At 41.8% G+C, this 17,755-nt stretch overlaps 1 protein-coding gene across 1 annotated transcript in view; it reads left to right on the top strand.

Annotated features, from left to right (window-relative positions):
- Window positions 1-17,755, top strand: part of wdpcp (WD repeat containing planar cell polarity effector) — a 223,067-nt gene that overhangs the window by 111,873 nt on the left and 93,439 nt on the right. Inside the window, exons 11-13 of the mRNA XM_072265406.1 lie at window positions 407-530; window positions 4,760-4,823; window positions 16,717-16,819. Of these exons, the coding sequence (XP_072121507.1) occupies window positions 407-530; window positions 4,760-4,823; window positions 16,717-16,819 (291 nt within the window). The remainder of the gene's footprint in view (window positions 1-406; window positions 531-4,759; window positions 4,824-16,716; window positions 16,820-17,755) is intronic.

Genomic DNA, 17,755 nt, shown 5'->3' with positions numbered 1-17,755 from the left:
CTGTTCCTGAACTTGGTGGTATAAGTCCTGATGCTCCTGTACTCTCTTTTAGATGGTAGGAGTGAGGAGAGAGCATGACCTTAGGTGGTGGGGGTCCCTGATAATGGATGCTGCTTTCTTGCAACAATGCTTTGTGTAGATGTGCTCAATGGTGGGGAAGACTTTACCCGTGATGGACTGGGCCATAATCCACTACCTTTTGTAGGATTTTCTATTCAAGGGCATTGGTGTTTCCATACCAGGCTATGATACATCACACACCTGTAGAATCTGTTGAATTTATCAATATACTTTAATAATATTTAATTGAGCTTTTATCTTGTGTATGTGGGTTTTAAGCCCAAAATTAATGCAACAATTTGACTTTTTGCTATGTTCCTTTTCAAATGAGGTGTTAATTTTGCAGCACAACTTGAAGCAGCTCTTGGAACATTTTATACCCCCACAAGACCTTTATCTGACACAACTGTGTTAGAATACAGGGATCCAATCAGCCGATATGCAAGGCGCTTCTTTCACCAGTTACTCAGGTGAGTGATGATGGCATATCCTTAATAAGCGTTTTTTTTATTTTCACAAATATTGTACAGTTTATGCAAAACTTACTGTATCTTGCTTATGTAGAAATAGATTGTTTTATCTAGTCTATGCTGGTCTTTGTACTCCATAAGACCCTACATTATTTAACCTTTTCAGCATAATCTTCTATTTCTTGCTTCCTTGTGCATTGTTTTATATGATTTACCTCAACTACTTTCAACTGTATGTGGGAATTTATTGTTTACTTGGCCTTTCAGTTCACAGATTCCCAACTAGATAGCAGCATGGCCTTTGCCTTACTTTTTAGCAGTTACAAAGTAATTTTCAGTTTGTACTGATTTTTTAAAATCTCAGATGTTCAGCGCGCGCGCGCGCACACACACACACACACACACACACACACACGCACACACAGTATATTTACTATTTGTTCATTCTGTTGTGTAATTTTTAAGGTTTATGCTTATGAATTTAGTAAATCTAAAATTAATAGTGAGAAACTCAATCACATTATTTGTTTAGTTTTTTAGGTTTTTCCCATTGATTCTTCTCCCAAATCATTTTATATCATTTCAGAATTTTAATTTGGCACTTTCAGGTGTCAGTCAGCCTTTCACACCACCTTAATTTATAGCTAGAGGAAATAGCATGTGGTGGTAGCTGACTGTAACGTGCTGATTAACCAGCATATTAGCTGCTCAAAACATCCCACTGCAAATTCTAAAAGAGTCTATTCCTTAAAAGCAAGAATGACTTTAAAAAATGCTGTGTAATTTGTCAAAAATAAATGCTTATGTGCTTGCTCTTTGTGACAAGTGACAGTGTTCACAGCACTTAAGTATCAGGCAATGACCATCTTTCAGAGAGAGTCCAGTCACCTTTTCTTCATATTCATTTGCACTGCCATCAGAGAATCCTCCACCATTAACATAGTGATGAGTCATTGTTCACCAAAGTTTATTTGTAACAGATACATGAATACTGACTCATCAAGTACTCGGTTTTCTGTGGTAACATCATTAAACCCTTTCACATATTGGCATGACTAGATGGTCCAACGGGCCTGCTTCTGTGCTGAAGTGCCCTATGATTAGGAAAAAAGGTAACCCCAAGAGCATTGAAGAAGCTTGACAAAAAACAGAGAAAAGCAACTTACTCTATTCCCTCGGATCCCAATACTTTCAGAGACGTTATCGAATTCCTGAGATTTATTGATTGAACTGTAGTTCAAACTAACTGTGGTTCATATTGGCCTTTTTCAGTTCCATGTTTTTTTTCGTGTTCTTCCCCATTTTTTCTTGTTGCTGATTGGAAGGCTGGGGGATTTGGCGTTTGATGTTTTTGCTGTTGTTTCTCCATGTGGGTGATATCCCATGTATCTCTTCAAATACTTCATCTCCACCCAGGATACCCAAGTGGTTAAGGCACTGGACGTAAGATCCAATGGACATTATGTCCACGTGGGGTGGAATCCCACTTCTGGCATTAAGTCTTTGGGATGGCACAGAAGCGTAGCTAGCAACTTGGGTTCGATTCCTACTGCTCTCTGTAAGGACTTTATATGTTCTTTCTGTGACCACATGGGTTTGCTCCAGATCCTCCCACATTCTAAAGGTATAAGGGTTAGTAGGTTAACTGGTCACGTGGGTGCAATTGGGCGGTGCAAGCTCCTTGGGCCATAAGGGCCTTTACTGTGCTGTATCTCTAAGTAATTCTGCATCTATTTGTATACCAACTGCCCCATCCTCGGCCCTATCACTCTGGTTGCCATCCCCCTGCCAAAGTAGTTTAAATGCTCCCAAACAGCTCTGGCAAATTTGCCCACAAGGTTATTGGTTCTCCCTTGGGTTTAGGTGTAACCTGGCTTTTTTATACAGGTTATGCCTTCCCTGGAAGAGATCCAGAAATCTGAAATCCTGCCCCTTGCACCAATTCCTCAGCCACACATTCATCTGCTAAATCATCCTATTGTTACCCTCACTGGCATGTGTCACAGGCAGCTAAACAGAGATTACTCTCTGGAGGTCCTGCATTTCAGCTTTCTACCTAATCTTCCAGTCAAGATGGCACCAGTAATGATTCTTCAGGTGACATTTTCCAAATAGTTAATCATTTCAGTTTTTCTATATCTTCTACTTATTCTTTTTATCTTAATTTTGTTTTTGAAACTGTTGGAGCCTGTGATTTACAGTCCGTAGTTCAATTGAGTGAGCTATCACTCTGCTGTCCCCAAGGAAAACTCCAGGACAAAAATGTGAGCACGAGCTACCACAAGGAGAAGCTCAGAGACGAGATGAGGGGCCATGATCGACTACACTTCTCACTGATACAGCATTGAGGAAAATTGAAACATCGAGGCAAATGTGGATGAGAGCAAACGGTTCTTGGAGAGGCCACTGGTTCAAGTTGCTTCTCTCAGAGAGGCCACTGGTTCGTGTTGCTGCCCTCGGGAGCCGCCAGTTTGTGTCGCTACCTTCGAAGGGGCCGCTGGGTCATGTCGCTGCCCTCGGAGGGGCTGCTGGGTCATGTCACTGCTCTTGGAGGGTCCGCTGGTTCGTGTCACTGCCCTCGGAGGGTCCGCTGGTTCGTGTCACTGCCCTTGGAGGGGCTGCTGGTTCATGTCACTGCCCTCGAAGGGGCCGCTGGTTCGTGTCGCTGCCCTCGGAGGGGCTGCTGGTTCATGTTGCTGCCCTCGGAGGGCCTGCTAGTTTGTGTCATTTCCCTTGGAGGGGTCGCTGGTTCATGCGCTTCCCTCAGAGAGGTCGTTGGTTGGTGTCACTGCCTTCAGAAGGACCGCTGGTTTGAGGCATTCCTGACGCTGGCACCTGGGAGGCAACATACCATCCGGGTATCTCTTTCAAGTCCATAGAATCTCTTTTCTGCTCCTCTAACTACAGAATCCTCTATCACTACTACACTTGTCTTCTTAACCCTCCTCTTCTGAGCCACAGAGCTACAGAGCTAGAGACGTGACCGTTGTGTGCTACTTTATCCCTCTAACAGTACCCAAACCTGTTGTTGAGGGGAGTGGCTGCAGTGGTACTCTGCAGTGTCTGCCTATCCCCTTTCTCCCTCCTAACAATCACCCAGCTATCTACCATCCTGTATGTCCTGTCGACCAACCCTTCTCCCATCCTGTTCCAGCTCCAATTCCTTAATGCAGTCTGAAGGAAGCTGAAGCTGGATGCACTACTTGCAGGTGTAGTCATTAGGGACACTGGAAATCTCCCTGCCTTCTCACATCCCGCAAAAGGAGCATTCCACTGTCCTGCTTGCTTCCCCACTGCTCTAACTGTGCGATAAGAAAGGAAGAAAAACTCAATGAAAAAATCTACCTACAGTCTCCACCTCTCATCGCTGAAGACTATATGAACCGGAGCCTGAGCTACCCACTCTAACACTGGCCCACTCCCACAATGGTTGCTCTGTTTAAACTTAACTTCTTTTTATTGGCCTTGTCAAGTGCCTAATTATGAACAATACAACCTCTGCTTGGGAGTTCTGGCACACAGAATGTCCCAACTGCCCTGAAATCTCCCTCCAGCTACCCAATCCAACGTCTCCTCAGAAACTATATCACGCAGAATAAATTAAAGTGCATGAATGAACTTGTTGGACAGTGTTATTAATATAACTAGTACCAGGGTGTATTTTCTAGAGCTTTTGATCCCTAATGTCTAGATTCTGAACTTCAATTTTGTCCTCTTCCTTTGATTTACCTGAAAACTATGCTTGGTTTCAACTCTTGGGGTAATTTTGAATTTTATCACATAAAACAGAAATTCTCAAATAATTTATTTTGGTAAGTCCCATTTCATAAAGAGTTGATAAGTATTCCTCATTTTCATTATAAATATCTGAGCAAAATGCATTAATCTCTTTATTCTGTACAAACTGTACCTCTCTCTGTGTGCCCACCAAATTTAAGAATTTTAGATGTAACAGTGATGCTGTCTTGACCTCCTATTGAATATATCTTCCCATGTTTTTTTGCACAAAAATTGAAATTTGGCATGTGTTTAGTGGGTCACTCCCTTTTTATTAATACAATATTATTGTGAGATATATATATATATATATATATATATATATATAATCCCAATGGACATAATATACTTTTCATGAAATACGAAACTGTTTTCTAGTCAATTGTATCATGGTGAGTATTGATAACATTTTTCACAAAAATATTTTATAACAGTCTATTGTGCTTTGACAGGTACCAGAGGTTTGAGAAGGCTTTTCTATTGGCAGTAGATATTGGTTCACGAGACCTGTTCATGGTGAGTACTTCTCTTACTTTTCTATGTCAGGTATGGATCTGTACTTAGGAAATTGACCAAAATGACACGAAAGAACTATCCTTTTCTTGACCTTTTCTCAAACCCAACTTTCGGCCTATTTTGTATTTCCTGATAACATTTTAAACAATGTGATTTTTACCTTGTTTTATGAGTGATGGATTTAGTTGACACCTTTTGGTCTAAGGTACTTGATAGTTCTTCTCATCTTCTGAAGAAATATAACTGTTTTACTTAAAATACAGAGCTAGTACATGTTTAGGAAACTAAAATTTTCAATATGTCACTCTTGCAAATTAAAAGTTTCTGTTATTATTTTTCAAACAAAATAGTTCAAGCGTAAATTCAAAGACCGACTTTTAACCGGGTATTTGTCTCATATTTAATGAACGACAAAAGTAAAATTTAACATGCTGTATGTAGAAAGTCTTCTGCATAGCTAAGTATGTGGCCCTTCTTTTCAAAGTTCCAGCACCAGAATGCCACAATGAGTTTGGATAGACAAAGCTAATGGTACTTACATGTCTCACAGCATGCTTCTTGCAAGCCAAGACTTCGAGGGTATATAAAAGCATAAGAAGAAAAGAGTGTGTTTGTCAGGGGAGTGAGACTATACAAATAGAAGTAATGGTTGGAGTTTGTGGGAGTAATTCAGAAGATGCAGGCATGTAAAAAGCAGAACGTTATGATGGTCATAGGGGATTTCAATATGCAGGTAGATTGGGAAAATCAGGTTGGTGGTGAATCCCAAGAGAAGGAATTTGTTGAATGCCTATATAATGGGTTTTTAAAGCAGCTTATGGTTAAGTCCACTAGAAAAGGAGAAATTCTGGAATGGATGTTTGTAATGAAGCAGATTTGATTAGGGAGCTTAAAGTAAAGGAACCCTAAGGAGACAGTAATCATAATATAATAGACAATAGGTGCAGGACTAAGCCATTCGGCTCTTCGAGCCAGCACCACCATTCACTGTGATCATGGCTGATCATCCACTATCAGTATCCATTTCCTGCCTTATCCCCATAACCTTTGATTCCAATACCTTTAAGAGCTCTATCCATCTCTTTTTTGAAAGCATTCAGAGACTTGGCCTCCACAGCCTTCTGGGGCAGAGCATTCCATATATCCACCGCTCTCTGGGTGAAAAAGTTTTTCCTCAACTCCGTTCTAAATGGCCTGCCCCTAATTCTTAAACTGTGGCCTCTGGTTCTGGACCCATCATTGGGAACATGCTTCCTGCCTGCAGCGTGTCCAATCCCTTAATAATCTTATATGTTTCAATAAAATCCCCTCTCAGCCTTCTAAATTCCAGAGTATACAAGCCCAGTCACTCCAATCTTTCGACATATGACAGTCTCGCCATCCCGGGAATTAACCTTGTGAACCTACGCTGCACTCCCTCAATAGCAAGAATGTCCTTCCTCAAATTTGGAGACCAAAACTGCACACAGTACTCCAGGTGTGGTCTCACCAGGGCCCTGTACAGCTGCAGAAGGACCTCTTTGCTCTTATACTCAATTCCCTTTGTTATGAAGGCCAGCATGCCATTAGCTTTTTTCACTGCCTGCTGTACTTGCATGCATGCTTTCGGTGACTGATATACAAGAACACCTAGATCTCGTTGTACTTCCCCTTTTCCTAACTTGACTCCATTTAGATAATAATCTGCCTTCCTGTTCTTACCACCAAAGTGGATAACCTCACATTTATCCACATTAAACTGCATCTGCCGTGCATCTGCCCACTCACCCAGCCTGTCCAAGTCACCCTGCATTCTCATAACATCCTCCTCACATTTCACACTGCCTCCCAGCTTTGTGTCATCGGCAAATTTGCTAATGTTACTTTTAATTCCCTCATCTAAATCATTAATATATATTGTAAACAGCTGTGGTCCCAGCACTGAACCCTGCGGGACCCCACTGATCACTGCCTGCCATTCCGAAAGGGACCCGTTAATTACTACTCTTTGTTTTCTGTCAGCCAGCCAATTTTCAATCCATGTCAGTACTCTGCCCCCAATACCATGTGCCCTAATTTTGCCCACTAATCTCCTATATGAGACTTTATCAAAGGCTTTCTGAAAGTCCAGGTACACTACATCCACTGGCTCTCCCTTGTCCATTTTCATAGTTACATGATAGACTTCACCCTGCAATTTGAGAGGGAGAAGCTAAAATCAGATGTATTAGTATTACAATGGAGTAAAAGGAGCTACAGAACTATGAGGGAGGAGTTGGCCAAAGTTGATAGAAAGGGGACACGAGCAGGGTTAACAGCAGAGCAGCAGTGGCTGTAGACATCTGGGAATAATTTGGAAGGCACAGCATCAGTTCATCCCAAAGATGAAAAAGCATTCTAAAGGGAGGTGAGGCAACCATGGTTTGGAAGGGAAGTCGAAAGATGACATAAAAACAGAAGTAGCACACATAGAAAGCTGGAGGCAATCAGCACATCAGGCAGGATCAATGGAGAGGTTTTCAAAGTTGGCATTTTGGACTGAGACCCTTCATCAAGACTGGAAAAGAAGAAGTAAGAAGGTAGGGAGAGAGGAAGGAATACAGACTAGAAGGTGATAAGTGAAGCTAGTTGAGGGGGAAGGTAGGAGTGTGGGAGAGGGGGTATGAAGTAAGAAGCTCCTTCCCACCTAATCCATGCCAATTCACATGCTGTCAATCTCTTCAATGATTTTCCCTGGCCCATATCACCTAATTTTCACTACACATGTTCAGTACCTATGCACTTCAAAGTCCTTTTTCTTCAAAGAACAGTGTTTCCCTTCCTCTACCATTGATGTTACCCTCATCTGCATCTCTTCCATTTCCTGAACATCTGCCCTCCCCCCATCTTTCCCCGTCTTAGCAGGGATAGAGTTCCTCTTGCATTTGCCTATCATTCCATGAGCATCCACGTCCAACAAGTCATTCTCTTCAACATCCACTATCTTCAATGGGATCCTACCTCTGAATATATTATTAACTCCCTAACATTCTCCGCTTTCCGCAGGGATCACTCTCTCCATGGTTTCCTTGTCCTTTCATCCCTCCCCACTAGTCTCACTCCTGGTGCTTACCCCTACAAGTGGAACAAGTACTACACCTGCCCATTCACCTTCTCCCTCTCCACCATTCAGGGCCCCAACAGTCCTTCCAGGTAAGGCACCACTTCATCTGCAAGATTGTCGGGGGACATCTACTGTATCCATTGTTCCCAGTGTGGCCCAGTGTTCCATCAGTGAGACCCAGTGTAGATTAAGGGACCACTTTGTTGAGCACCATTGCTACATCTGCAACAGGAATTTCCCAGTGGCCAACCATTTTAATCCAATCCCCGTTCCCATTCTGACATGTCTGTACATGGCTTCCTCTACTGACATGATGAGGCTGCTCTCAGGCTGGAAGATCAACTCCTCGTTTTCCATATTGAATAGACTCTAACCTGACAGTGTTAACATCGATTTCTCCAACTTCCAGTAATTTTTCCATCTTCCTCCTCCTTTCCTTTTCCATTCCCTATTCTGGCTCACTTTTTACCCCTTCTCCTCACTTGCCTAAACCTCCCTCTGGTGCTGTCCTCCTCCCCTTTATCCTTTGGCACATTCTCCTCTCCTATCCGATTCCTCCTTCTTCAGCCCTTTACCTTTTATACCTATCATCTCCAGCTTCTCACTTCATTCCCCCTCACCTAGCATCGCATAGAAAAAAAACATAGAAAACCTACAGCACAATACAGGCCCTTCGGCCCACAAAGTTATGCCGAACATGTCCCTACCTTAGAAATTGCTAGGCTTACCCACAGCCCTCTATTTTTCTAAGCTCCATGTACCTATCCAAAAGTCTCTTAAAAGACATCGTATCCGCCTCCACCACCGTTGCTGGCAGCCCATTCCTCGCACTCACCACTCTCTGAGTAAAAAACTTACCCGACATCTCCTCTGTACTTTAAACCTCTGTCCCTCTGTCCCCAGCACCTTAAGCCTGTGTCCTCCTGTGGCAACCATTTCAGCCCTGGGAAAAAACCTCTGACTATCCACACGATCAATGCCTCTCATCATCTTATACACCTTTACCAGGTCACCTCTCATCCTCTGTTGCTCCAAGGAGAAAAGGCCGAGTTCACTCAACCTGTTTTCATAAGGCATGCTCCCCAATCCAGGAAACATCCTTGTAAATCTCCTCTGCACCCTTTCTGTGGTTTCCACATCCTTCCTGTAGTGAGGCGACCAGAACTGAGCACAGTACTCCAAGTGGGGTCTGACCAGGGTCCTATATAGCTGCAACATTACCTCTCGGCTGCTAAATTCAATTCCACGATTGATGAAGGCCAATACACCGTATACCTTCTTAACTACAGAGTCAACCTGCGCAGCTGCTTTGAGCGTCCTATGGACTTAGATCCCAAGATCCCTCTGATCCTCCACACTGCCAAGAGTCTTACCGTTAATACTATGTTCTGCTATCATATTTGACCTACCAAAATGAATCACTTCACACTTATCTGGGTTGAACTCCATCTGCCACTTCTTAGCCCAGTTTTGCATCCTATCAATGTCCCGCTGTGACCTCTGACAGCCCTCCACACTATCCACAGCAGCTATCACCTTCCAGCTTGTACACCTTACCCTCTGCCTCACCACCTTATTCTGGCTTCTTCCCTCTTACTTTCCAGTCCTGATGAAGGGTCTCGGCCTGAAAAGTCGACTTGTTATTCTTCTCCATGGATGTTGCCTGATTTAGTGAGTTCCTCCAGTGATTTGTATTTGTCACTCTGGATTTCCAGCATGTGCAGCATCTCTTGTATTTATAAAAGCAAGAGGCCATACAATTTAGCAAAAATTAGTGGGAAGATAGATAATCGGAAAGGTTTTAAAAAGCAACAGATAGCAACAAAAAGTCATAAGGAGAGAAAAGATGGAATATGAAGTTAAGCTAGCCAATAATATAAAAGAGGTTACCAAAATCTTTTTCAGATATACAGTAGTGCTAGAAAGTTTGTGAATCCCATTGAATTTTCTCTATTTGTGCATAAATATGACATAAAATGTGATCAGATCTTTACACAAGTCCTAAAACTGGATAAAGAGAACCCAATTAAATAAACAACAAAAAAACATTATACTTGTTCATTTATTTATTGAGAAAAATGATCAAATATTACATGTATTTGTTGGAATAAGTATGTGAACCTCTGTGGTAATACCTTCTACAAAAGCTATTTGGAGTTAGGTGTTCCAATCAATGAAATGAGACTGGAGATGTGGGTGAAAGAGGTGCCCTGCTCTATAAAAAGACACGCAAAGTCAGGTTACTGACAGAGCCTGCTCTTCTCAAGAAAACAACTTGATCAAAACGACTTTCAGAGGACCTTAGAAGAAGAATTGTGAAGATGCATGAAGCTGGAAAAGGCTACAATAGCACTTCTAAAGACCTGAGTGTTCATCAGTCCACAGTAAGAGAAATTGTCTACACATGGAGGAAACTCAGTACTGTTGCATCTCTCCCTGAGAGTAGAAATCCTGTAAAGATCACACAAAGAGCACAATGTGCATTGCTGAAGGAGGTGGAAAAAGAACCCAAGGGTAACAGCAAAAGACCTGCAGAAATCTCTAGAACTTGCTAAGGTCTCTGCTCATGTGTCCACGAGAGAAAAACACTGAACAAGAATGGTGTGCGTGGAAGGACACCACGGAGGAAACCACTGCTCTCCAAAAAAGACATTGCTGCACATCTTAAGTTTGCACAAGACTTCCTTGGATGTTCTACAACACTTCTGGGACAATGTTCTGTGGACAAATGAGACTAAAGTTGAACTTTTTGGCAGAAATGCATATTGCTATGTTCGGAGGTAAAAAGGCCACTGCACACCAACACCAAATCTTCATCCTAACTGTGAAGCATGGTGGAAGGAGCATCATGGTTTGAGGCTGCTTTGCCGTCTTAGGGCCTGGACAGCTTGCAGCCGATGAGGGAACAATTAATTCAAAACTGTATCAAGACATTTTACAGGAAAATATTAGGGTAGCAGCCTATTACCTGAAGCTTAATAGAAGTTGGATAATACAACAAGACAATTATCTGAAAGAGAAGAGTAAATTAACAACAAAATGATTAAAGGAAGAAGAACAATTGTGTTTTGCAATGGCCAAGTCAAAGTCCTGACCTTAATCCTATAGAAATGTTTTGAAGGACCTGAAGAAAGCAGTTCATGCAAGGAAGCCCACCAACATCCCAGAGCTGAAGCGGTTTTATAAATTCCTCCAAGCTAATGTGCAGAACTGATCAACAGTTACCAGAGATGTTTGGTTGAAATTATTGCTGTACAAAGGGGTCACATTAGTTACTGAAAGCAAAGGTTCCCATACTTTTTCCAACAGATGCATGTGCAATGCCCTGGTTAAGATTTTCACTGCTGTGCTATAGGTATTCCATTACAGCTGTTCTGTACTGCTCTCAGCTTGTTTGGGTTTGAGCTGAGATAAAAAGCTTTATTATTCAACTTAGGAATGTGCTGTCAGCAAATCAGGATGGTAGATTTGAGAAGAGCTTCCAGAGGATGCGAGCTAAGAGGTGTCTGTTGATGGGAGCTGGAAGAGGATAGGGGGTAAAAGATGGCTGAGGATGCCATCCCTGTTGCACAAGGTGCTTCGTGCAGATGAATGGCTTCAAGAAGGAAGAACCAATACTCCTGTGGGAGATCCATTTTGTTCGTGATGGATTTCAAACAACGTTCAGAATGTGGCGTGTGTTTTCACGCAGACAGAGTGTCCTTCACGTGAGTGACAGACAAGTTCATGATGAGCTCCAACTTAAGTGCACATTTGACTGTTAAAGATTAATGGGCCATTTTTTCCTCTTTCTTTCATTTAATAACTGTTTGCTTAACTTAGCATTCTTAAATATACTTCTTTTTAATGGTACGGCATGTACAATCTGTTATTTCATGCCGGAGGCAGTAAATCACACAGCATTCACACAAACTGGGGTTTGGGTGGGCAAGACATCCCAACTTCATGGATTTGGCAGGACCAAAGTCATATACACCCTAGATGTAAGAAGCCAGAGAAAGGTGTTGTTTATCACTGCAGAATCTAGTGGCTGTTAGCGAGGGGCTAACGAGCTGGCTTTCCAGAGACGTCCACATAAGGGGGTTTCACATGTAATATGGATCGTTTTTCTTAATAAACAAATAAACAAGTATAATGTTTTTGTGTTATTTATTGATTTGGGTTCTCTTTATCTAGTTTGAGGACTTGTGTGAAGATCTGATCACATTTTAGGTCATATTTATGCGGAAATAGAGAAAATTCTACAGGGTTCACAAACTGTCTAGCACCAAAGTATAAGGAGTAAAAGAGAGAAAAGTGGATATTAGACTGTTGGAAAATGATGTTGGAGAGACAGCAAAGAAATGGTAGATGAGCTGAAGAAGTATTTATGTCAGTCTTTATTGTGGAAGATATCAGCAACGTGCCAGAAATTTGAGTCAGTGAATGCAGTCACTATTATTGAGGCCAGTGTGCTTGGGAAACTTAAAGGTCTGAAGGTGGATAAGTCACCTGGACCAGATTGACTATACCCCAGGATTCTGAAAGTGGTAGCTCAAGAGACTGTGGAGGAATTAATAGTGATGTTCCAAGAATCACTAGATTTTGGAATGGATCCGAAAAACTGGAAAACTGCAAATGTCACTCCACTCTTTAAAAAGGGAGGAAGGCAAAGGACAGGAAGTTCTAGACCAGTTAGCCTGACTTCAGTGGTTGGTAAGATTTTACAGTCCATTATTAAGGATGAGATTTCAGAGTACTTGGAGGGACATGATAAAAGTAGACTGAAGTCAGCATAATTTTCTTACGGGAAAATCTTGCCTGACAAATCTATTGGAATTCTTTGAGGAAGTATCATTCAGGGTCTTCTCCAATCAGAAACCTTGGAAGCCTTGAGATCTGCAATCTGCTCATAGTCATAGTCATACTTTATTGATCCCGGGGGAAATCGGTTTTCGTTACAGTTTCACCATAAATAATTAAATAGTAATAAAACCATAAATAATTAAATAGTAATATGTAAATTATGCCAGGAAAAAAGTCCAGGACCAGCCTATTGGCTCAGGGTGTCTGACCCTCCAAGGGAGGAGTTGTAAAGTTTGATGGCCACAGGCAGGAATGACTTCCTATGACGCTCTGTGCTGCATCTTGGTGGAATGAGTCTCTGGCTGAATGTACTCCTGTGCCCAACCAGTACATTATGTAGTGGATGGGAGACATTGTCCAAGATGGTATGCAACTTGGACAGCATCCTCTTTTCAGACACACCGTGAGAGAGTCCAGTTCCATCCCCACAACATCACTGGCCTTATGAATGAGTTTGTTGATTCTGTTGGTGTCTGCTACCCTCAGCCTGCTGCCCCAGCACACAACAGCAAACATGATCGCACTGGCCACCACAGACTCTTAGAACATCCTCAGCATCGTCCGACAGATGTTAAGGGACCTCAGTGCCCTCAGAAAATAGAGATGGCTCTGACCCTTCTTGGAGACAGCTTCAGTGTTCTTTGACCAGTCCAGTTTATTGTCAATTCGTATCCCCAGGTATTTGTAATCCTCCACCATGTCCACACTGACCCCCTGGATGGAAATAGGGGTCACCGGTGCCTTAGCTCTCCTCAGGTCTACCACCAGCTCCTTAGTCTTTTTCACATTAAGCTGCAGATAATTCTGCTCACACCATGTGACAAAGTTTCCTACCGTAGCCCTGTACTCAGCCTCATCTCCCTTGCTGATGCATCCGACTATGGCAGAGTTAACAGAAAACTTCCGAAGATGAAAAGACTCTATGCAGTAGTTGAACTGCTGAGAGCCAGTTCCGAGGCATTCAAGTCAGGTGACCAAGAAAATTACAAGAGGTCCTGATACAATCTCCAGAAAGCCGTCTCACAGGTGAAGTGGCAATTCCAGACGAAACTTGAATCAACGAAGGATATTCAACAGTTAAGGCAGAGCATGAATACTATCATATAAAATTATATTTAGCAAATAGGTGACAGCAGGGCTTCACTTCCAGATGAGTTCAATGCCTTAAATGTTCGCTTTGACCATCAAAATATGGAGGAACCATCACAAACTCCTACATCCCCTGATGATCCTATGATTTCAGTCTCTGAGGCTGAAGTGTGAGCAGCCTTCAGGAGGGTGAACCCCTGAAAAGTACCTGGCTCAGACTGGGTACCTGTCCAAGTACTTAAAGGTCTGTGCTGATCAACTGGCTGGAGAGTTCCCTGCGATCCACAGCCTCTCACTTCAGCCGTATGTGATACCCACCTGCTTCAAGTATACCGATGCCCAAGAAGTGCGTGGTAACCTGCCTCCGTGATTATCACCCAGTTGCACTTACATCCACGGCGATGAAGTGACTTGAGAGGTTGATGGTCTGTCTGAGAAGCAAATTAGATATGCTTCAATTTGCCTACCTGAGCAACAGGTGCACAGCAGATGGTATCTCATTGGCTCTTCACTCAACCCTGGAACATCTGGACAGCAAAAGTGCTTACATCAGGATGCTTTTTATTGACCACAGCTCAGCATTTGATACCATCATTCTCTCAAAATTAATCATTACGCTCCAAGTCCTTGCCCTTAATACCTCTTTGGGTAATTGGGTCCTGGATTTCCTCACTTACAGATCCCAGTCAGTTCAGATTGGCAACAATATCCATCAGCACTGGTGCATCACAAGGCTGTGTGTTTAGTCTCCTGCTCTACTCACTTTACACTTAATTTTGTGGCTAAGCACAGCTCCAATGCCATATCCAAGTTTGCTGATGACACAACTTTCATAGCCTGAATCAAAGATGGTGACGAATCATCATATAGGAGGGTGATTGAAAACCTGGCTGAGTCTTACTCAATGTCAGCAAGACCAAGGAGCTGATTATTGACTTCAGGAGTAGGAAGCCAGAGGCCCCTGAGCCAGTCCTCACTGGAGGATCAGAAGTGGAGAGGATGAGCAATTTTAAATTCCTTGGTTTAGAGGACCTGCCCTGAGTCCAGCAAGTAAGTGCAATTATGAAGAAAGCAAGGCAGTGCCTCTACTTCCTTGGGAGTTTTCAGAGATTTGACGTGACATCTAAAATGTTGACCAACTTCTATAGATGTGTAGTGGAGAGTACTGACTGGCCTGGCTGCATCACAGCCTGGTATGGAAACACCAATGCACTTGAACAGAAAACCTTACAAAAGTTGGTGGGTTATAGCCCAGTCTTCCTCACTATTGAGCGCATCTACATGAAATGCTATTGCAGGGAAGCAGCATCCGTCATCGGGGCCCTCCTCCACCCAGGACATGCACTGTTCTCGCTGCTGCCATCAGGAAGGAGGGACGAGAGCCTCGGGACTCATACCACCGGCTTCAGGAACAGTTACTACCGTTCAACCACCAGGTTCTTGAACCAAAGGAGATAACTTCACTCAACTTCACTTGCTCCATCACCGAAATGTTCCCACAATCAATTGACTCACTTTCATGGGCTCTTCATCTCATGTTCTCGATATTTATTGTTTATTTATTCATTATAATTATTCATATAGATTTGTATTTGCACAGTTTGTTATCTTCTGCACTCTAGTTGAACATCCAAGTTGGGCAGTCTTTCATTGGTTCTGTTTCGATTATTATTAGAACATCGGAGCTGTCCGCACAAGTTAGCTCTTTGATGGCACCCCGGAAACTTTATTGAGTATGTGCAGAAGAAAATGAATTTCAGGGTTGTATATGGTGACATATATGTAACTTCGATAATAAATTTACTTTGAACTTTAAAATAACAAGCAGGATAGACAATGGCAAGTCAGTCGAATTTGTTTACTTGGAACACATTGTTCAGAAGGTACCACACATGAGGCTGTTAAACAAGGTAAGAGCCCATGGTATTACAGAAAAGGTCCTAGCATGGATAGGGGGTTTGGCTGACTAGCAGACAGCAAAGAGTGGGGAGAAAAAATGGAGACCTTTCTGGTTGGCTGCCGGTGACTAGTGCTATACCACACGGGTCAGTGTTGGGATCACTACATCTCACATTATACGTTAATAATTTGAATAACAGAATTGATAGCTTTATGGCCTAGTTTGTGGTGATACAAAGAAAGGTGGAGGGGCAAGTCATGTTGAAGAAGTAGGAAGTCTACAAAAGGACTTGGACAGATTAGGAGGAATAAAGTCTTTTACTGAAATGCACGACCATAAATTTTTGAAACAGGGTGCAAATTCAGAAATCAGAGCTGCAAAAGAACATGGGAGTCCTAGTGCAGGATTCCCTAAAGGTTAACTTGTAGGCTGAGTCAGTAGTAATGAAAGCTAATGTAATGTTAGCATTAATTTCGGGAGAACTAGAATATAAAAGCAAGAATGTAATGTTGAGGTTTTATAAGACGTTGGTCAGACTACATTTGGAATATTGTTAGCCATTTTGGGCTCCATATCCAAGGAAGGATGTGCTGGTTTTGGAGAGATTCTAGAAGAGGTTTATATGAATGATCCTGGGAAGGCAAGGGTTAATGTATGAGGAGCATTCGATTATTCTCGGTCTGTATTCATTGGAGTTTAGAAAGATGAAGGGGGGATTCATTGAAACCTACTGAATGGATATAGGGAAAATGTTTTAAAATTCTGCTTGTCTGTAGATTAAATTTATGCCATATGTATTTTCTGATCCACTAAATTATATTAACAATGGGAGAATAATTCTGTTTGATGAGCACTCTTTCCTAAATTTGTAATAGTTTAGAAAAGTGAAATTTTAATCTGTTTTGTTTGTTTAAGAAGCTTATTGCTTTAATTTTTATGTGATTGAGATTAACTGATTTTGTTTTCATATTTTAAAGGACATTTATTATGTTGCTTTGGATATGAGTGAAATGGCCCTGGCTGAAGTGGCTAAGAAGAAAGCTAATGAGATTGATATAGAATCTATGACAAGTGAAGTTGGTAAGAATTTTAAAAATTCTGTCTGAAAGTAAAATATCTGATTTTTTTTTCATATCAATTTTTTAAAAATATCTCTTATTTGCAGCTTGATTTGGATTGACAGCTTGATTTGAAGATTCTTTCAAAGGATTAATCAGAATTAATATTGTATTTTGTAGTCATTGTAAAATATGTACATGTTCTGCTCTGAAAGAATCTACAAACGCCTCTGTGGAACGTCATTTGAATTGAGCAAATTGAGTTCTGTGATGTGCCTCAGAGCTTCACAATTATCCTATCAATATTCAATATTACACAATAGATATCAGCAAATTAACAATGGAAGACTTCCGCATCTGCAGAATTCCTGTTGTTTGCGTTTTTAAATGGAAGACTTCAGAGCTCAGCTGGAGTACCATATATCATTCCATTTGCCACACTATAGGATATGATAATGCAGGAGAGGGTACAGACGTTGCCTGGAGTGACTAAAGAGTCTAGCTCTGTTTTTCCTGGAGTAGAGAAGATTAAAAGAGGACTTCATTGAGATATATAAAATTATGAAGGGGAAAGATAGGGTAGACTACTAGAATCTTTTCCCTTATCAGAAGTGAATAAAAGTAGAGAACAGAGATTTTAGATCAAAGATAAGGGATTTCATAGGGATCTGAGGGGGAGAGATCCCTACAAAGGATGAAGAGAGCAGGAAGTACCTTAAATGAACTGCTTTGAGAGAATAGTGGAAGCAAAGTCACTGACAGCATTTGAAATTTGTCTGGATGAGCACTTGAATTGCCAAGGCATTGAAGGCAATAAGCCAAGTTAATTAATACAGTTGGGTGACCACTGGTCAGCATGGGCATTGGTTGGCTGAATGGTCTGTTTCTGTGCTGTATGGCTGATTTATGTTACTTCCAAGCTACTGAATGTCTTCAAAAGTCCAATAATACAATGTAT

This window comes from Mobula birostris, chromosome 8, assembly GCF_030028105.1.
Source record: "Mobula birostris isolate sMobBir1 chromosome 8, sMobBir1.hap1, whole genome shotgun sequence".
Classification (NCBI taxonomy): Eukaryota; Metazoa; Chordata; class Chondrichthyes; order Myliobatiformes; family Myliobatidae; genus Mobula; species Mobula birostris.
Note: the sequence above shows the minus strand (reverse complement) of the source record. Positions and strands in the feature narration are given on the sequence as shown.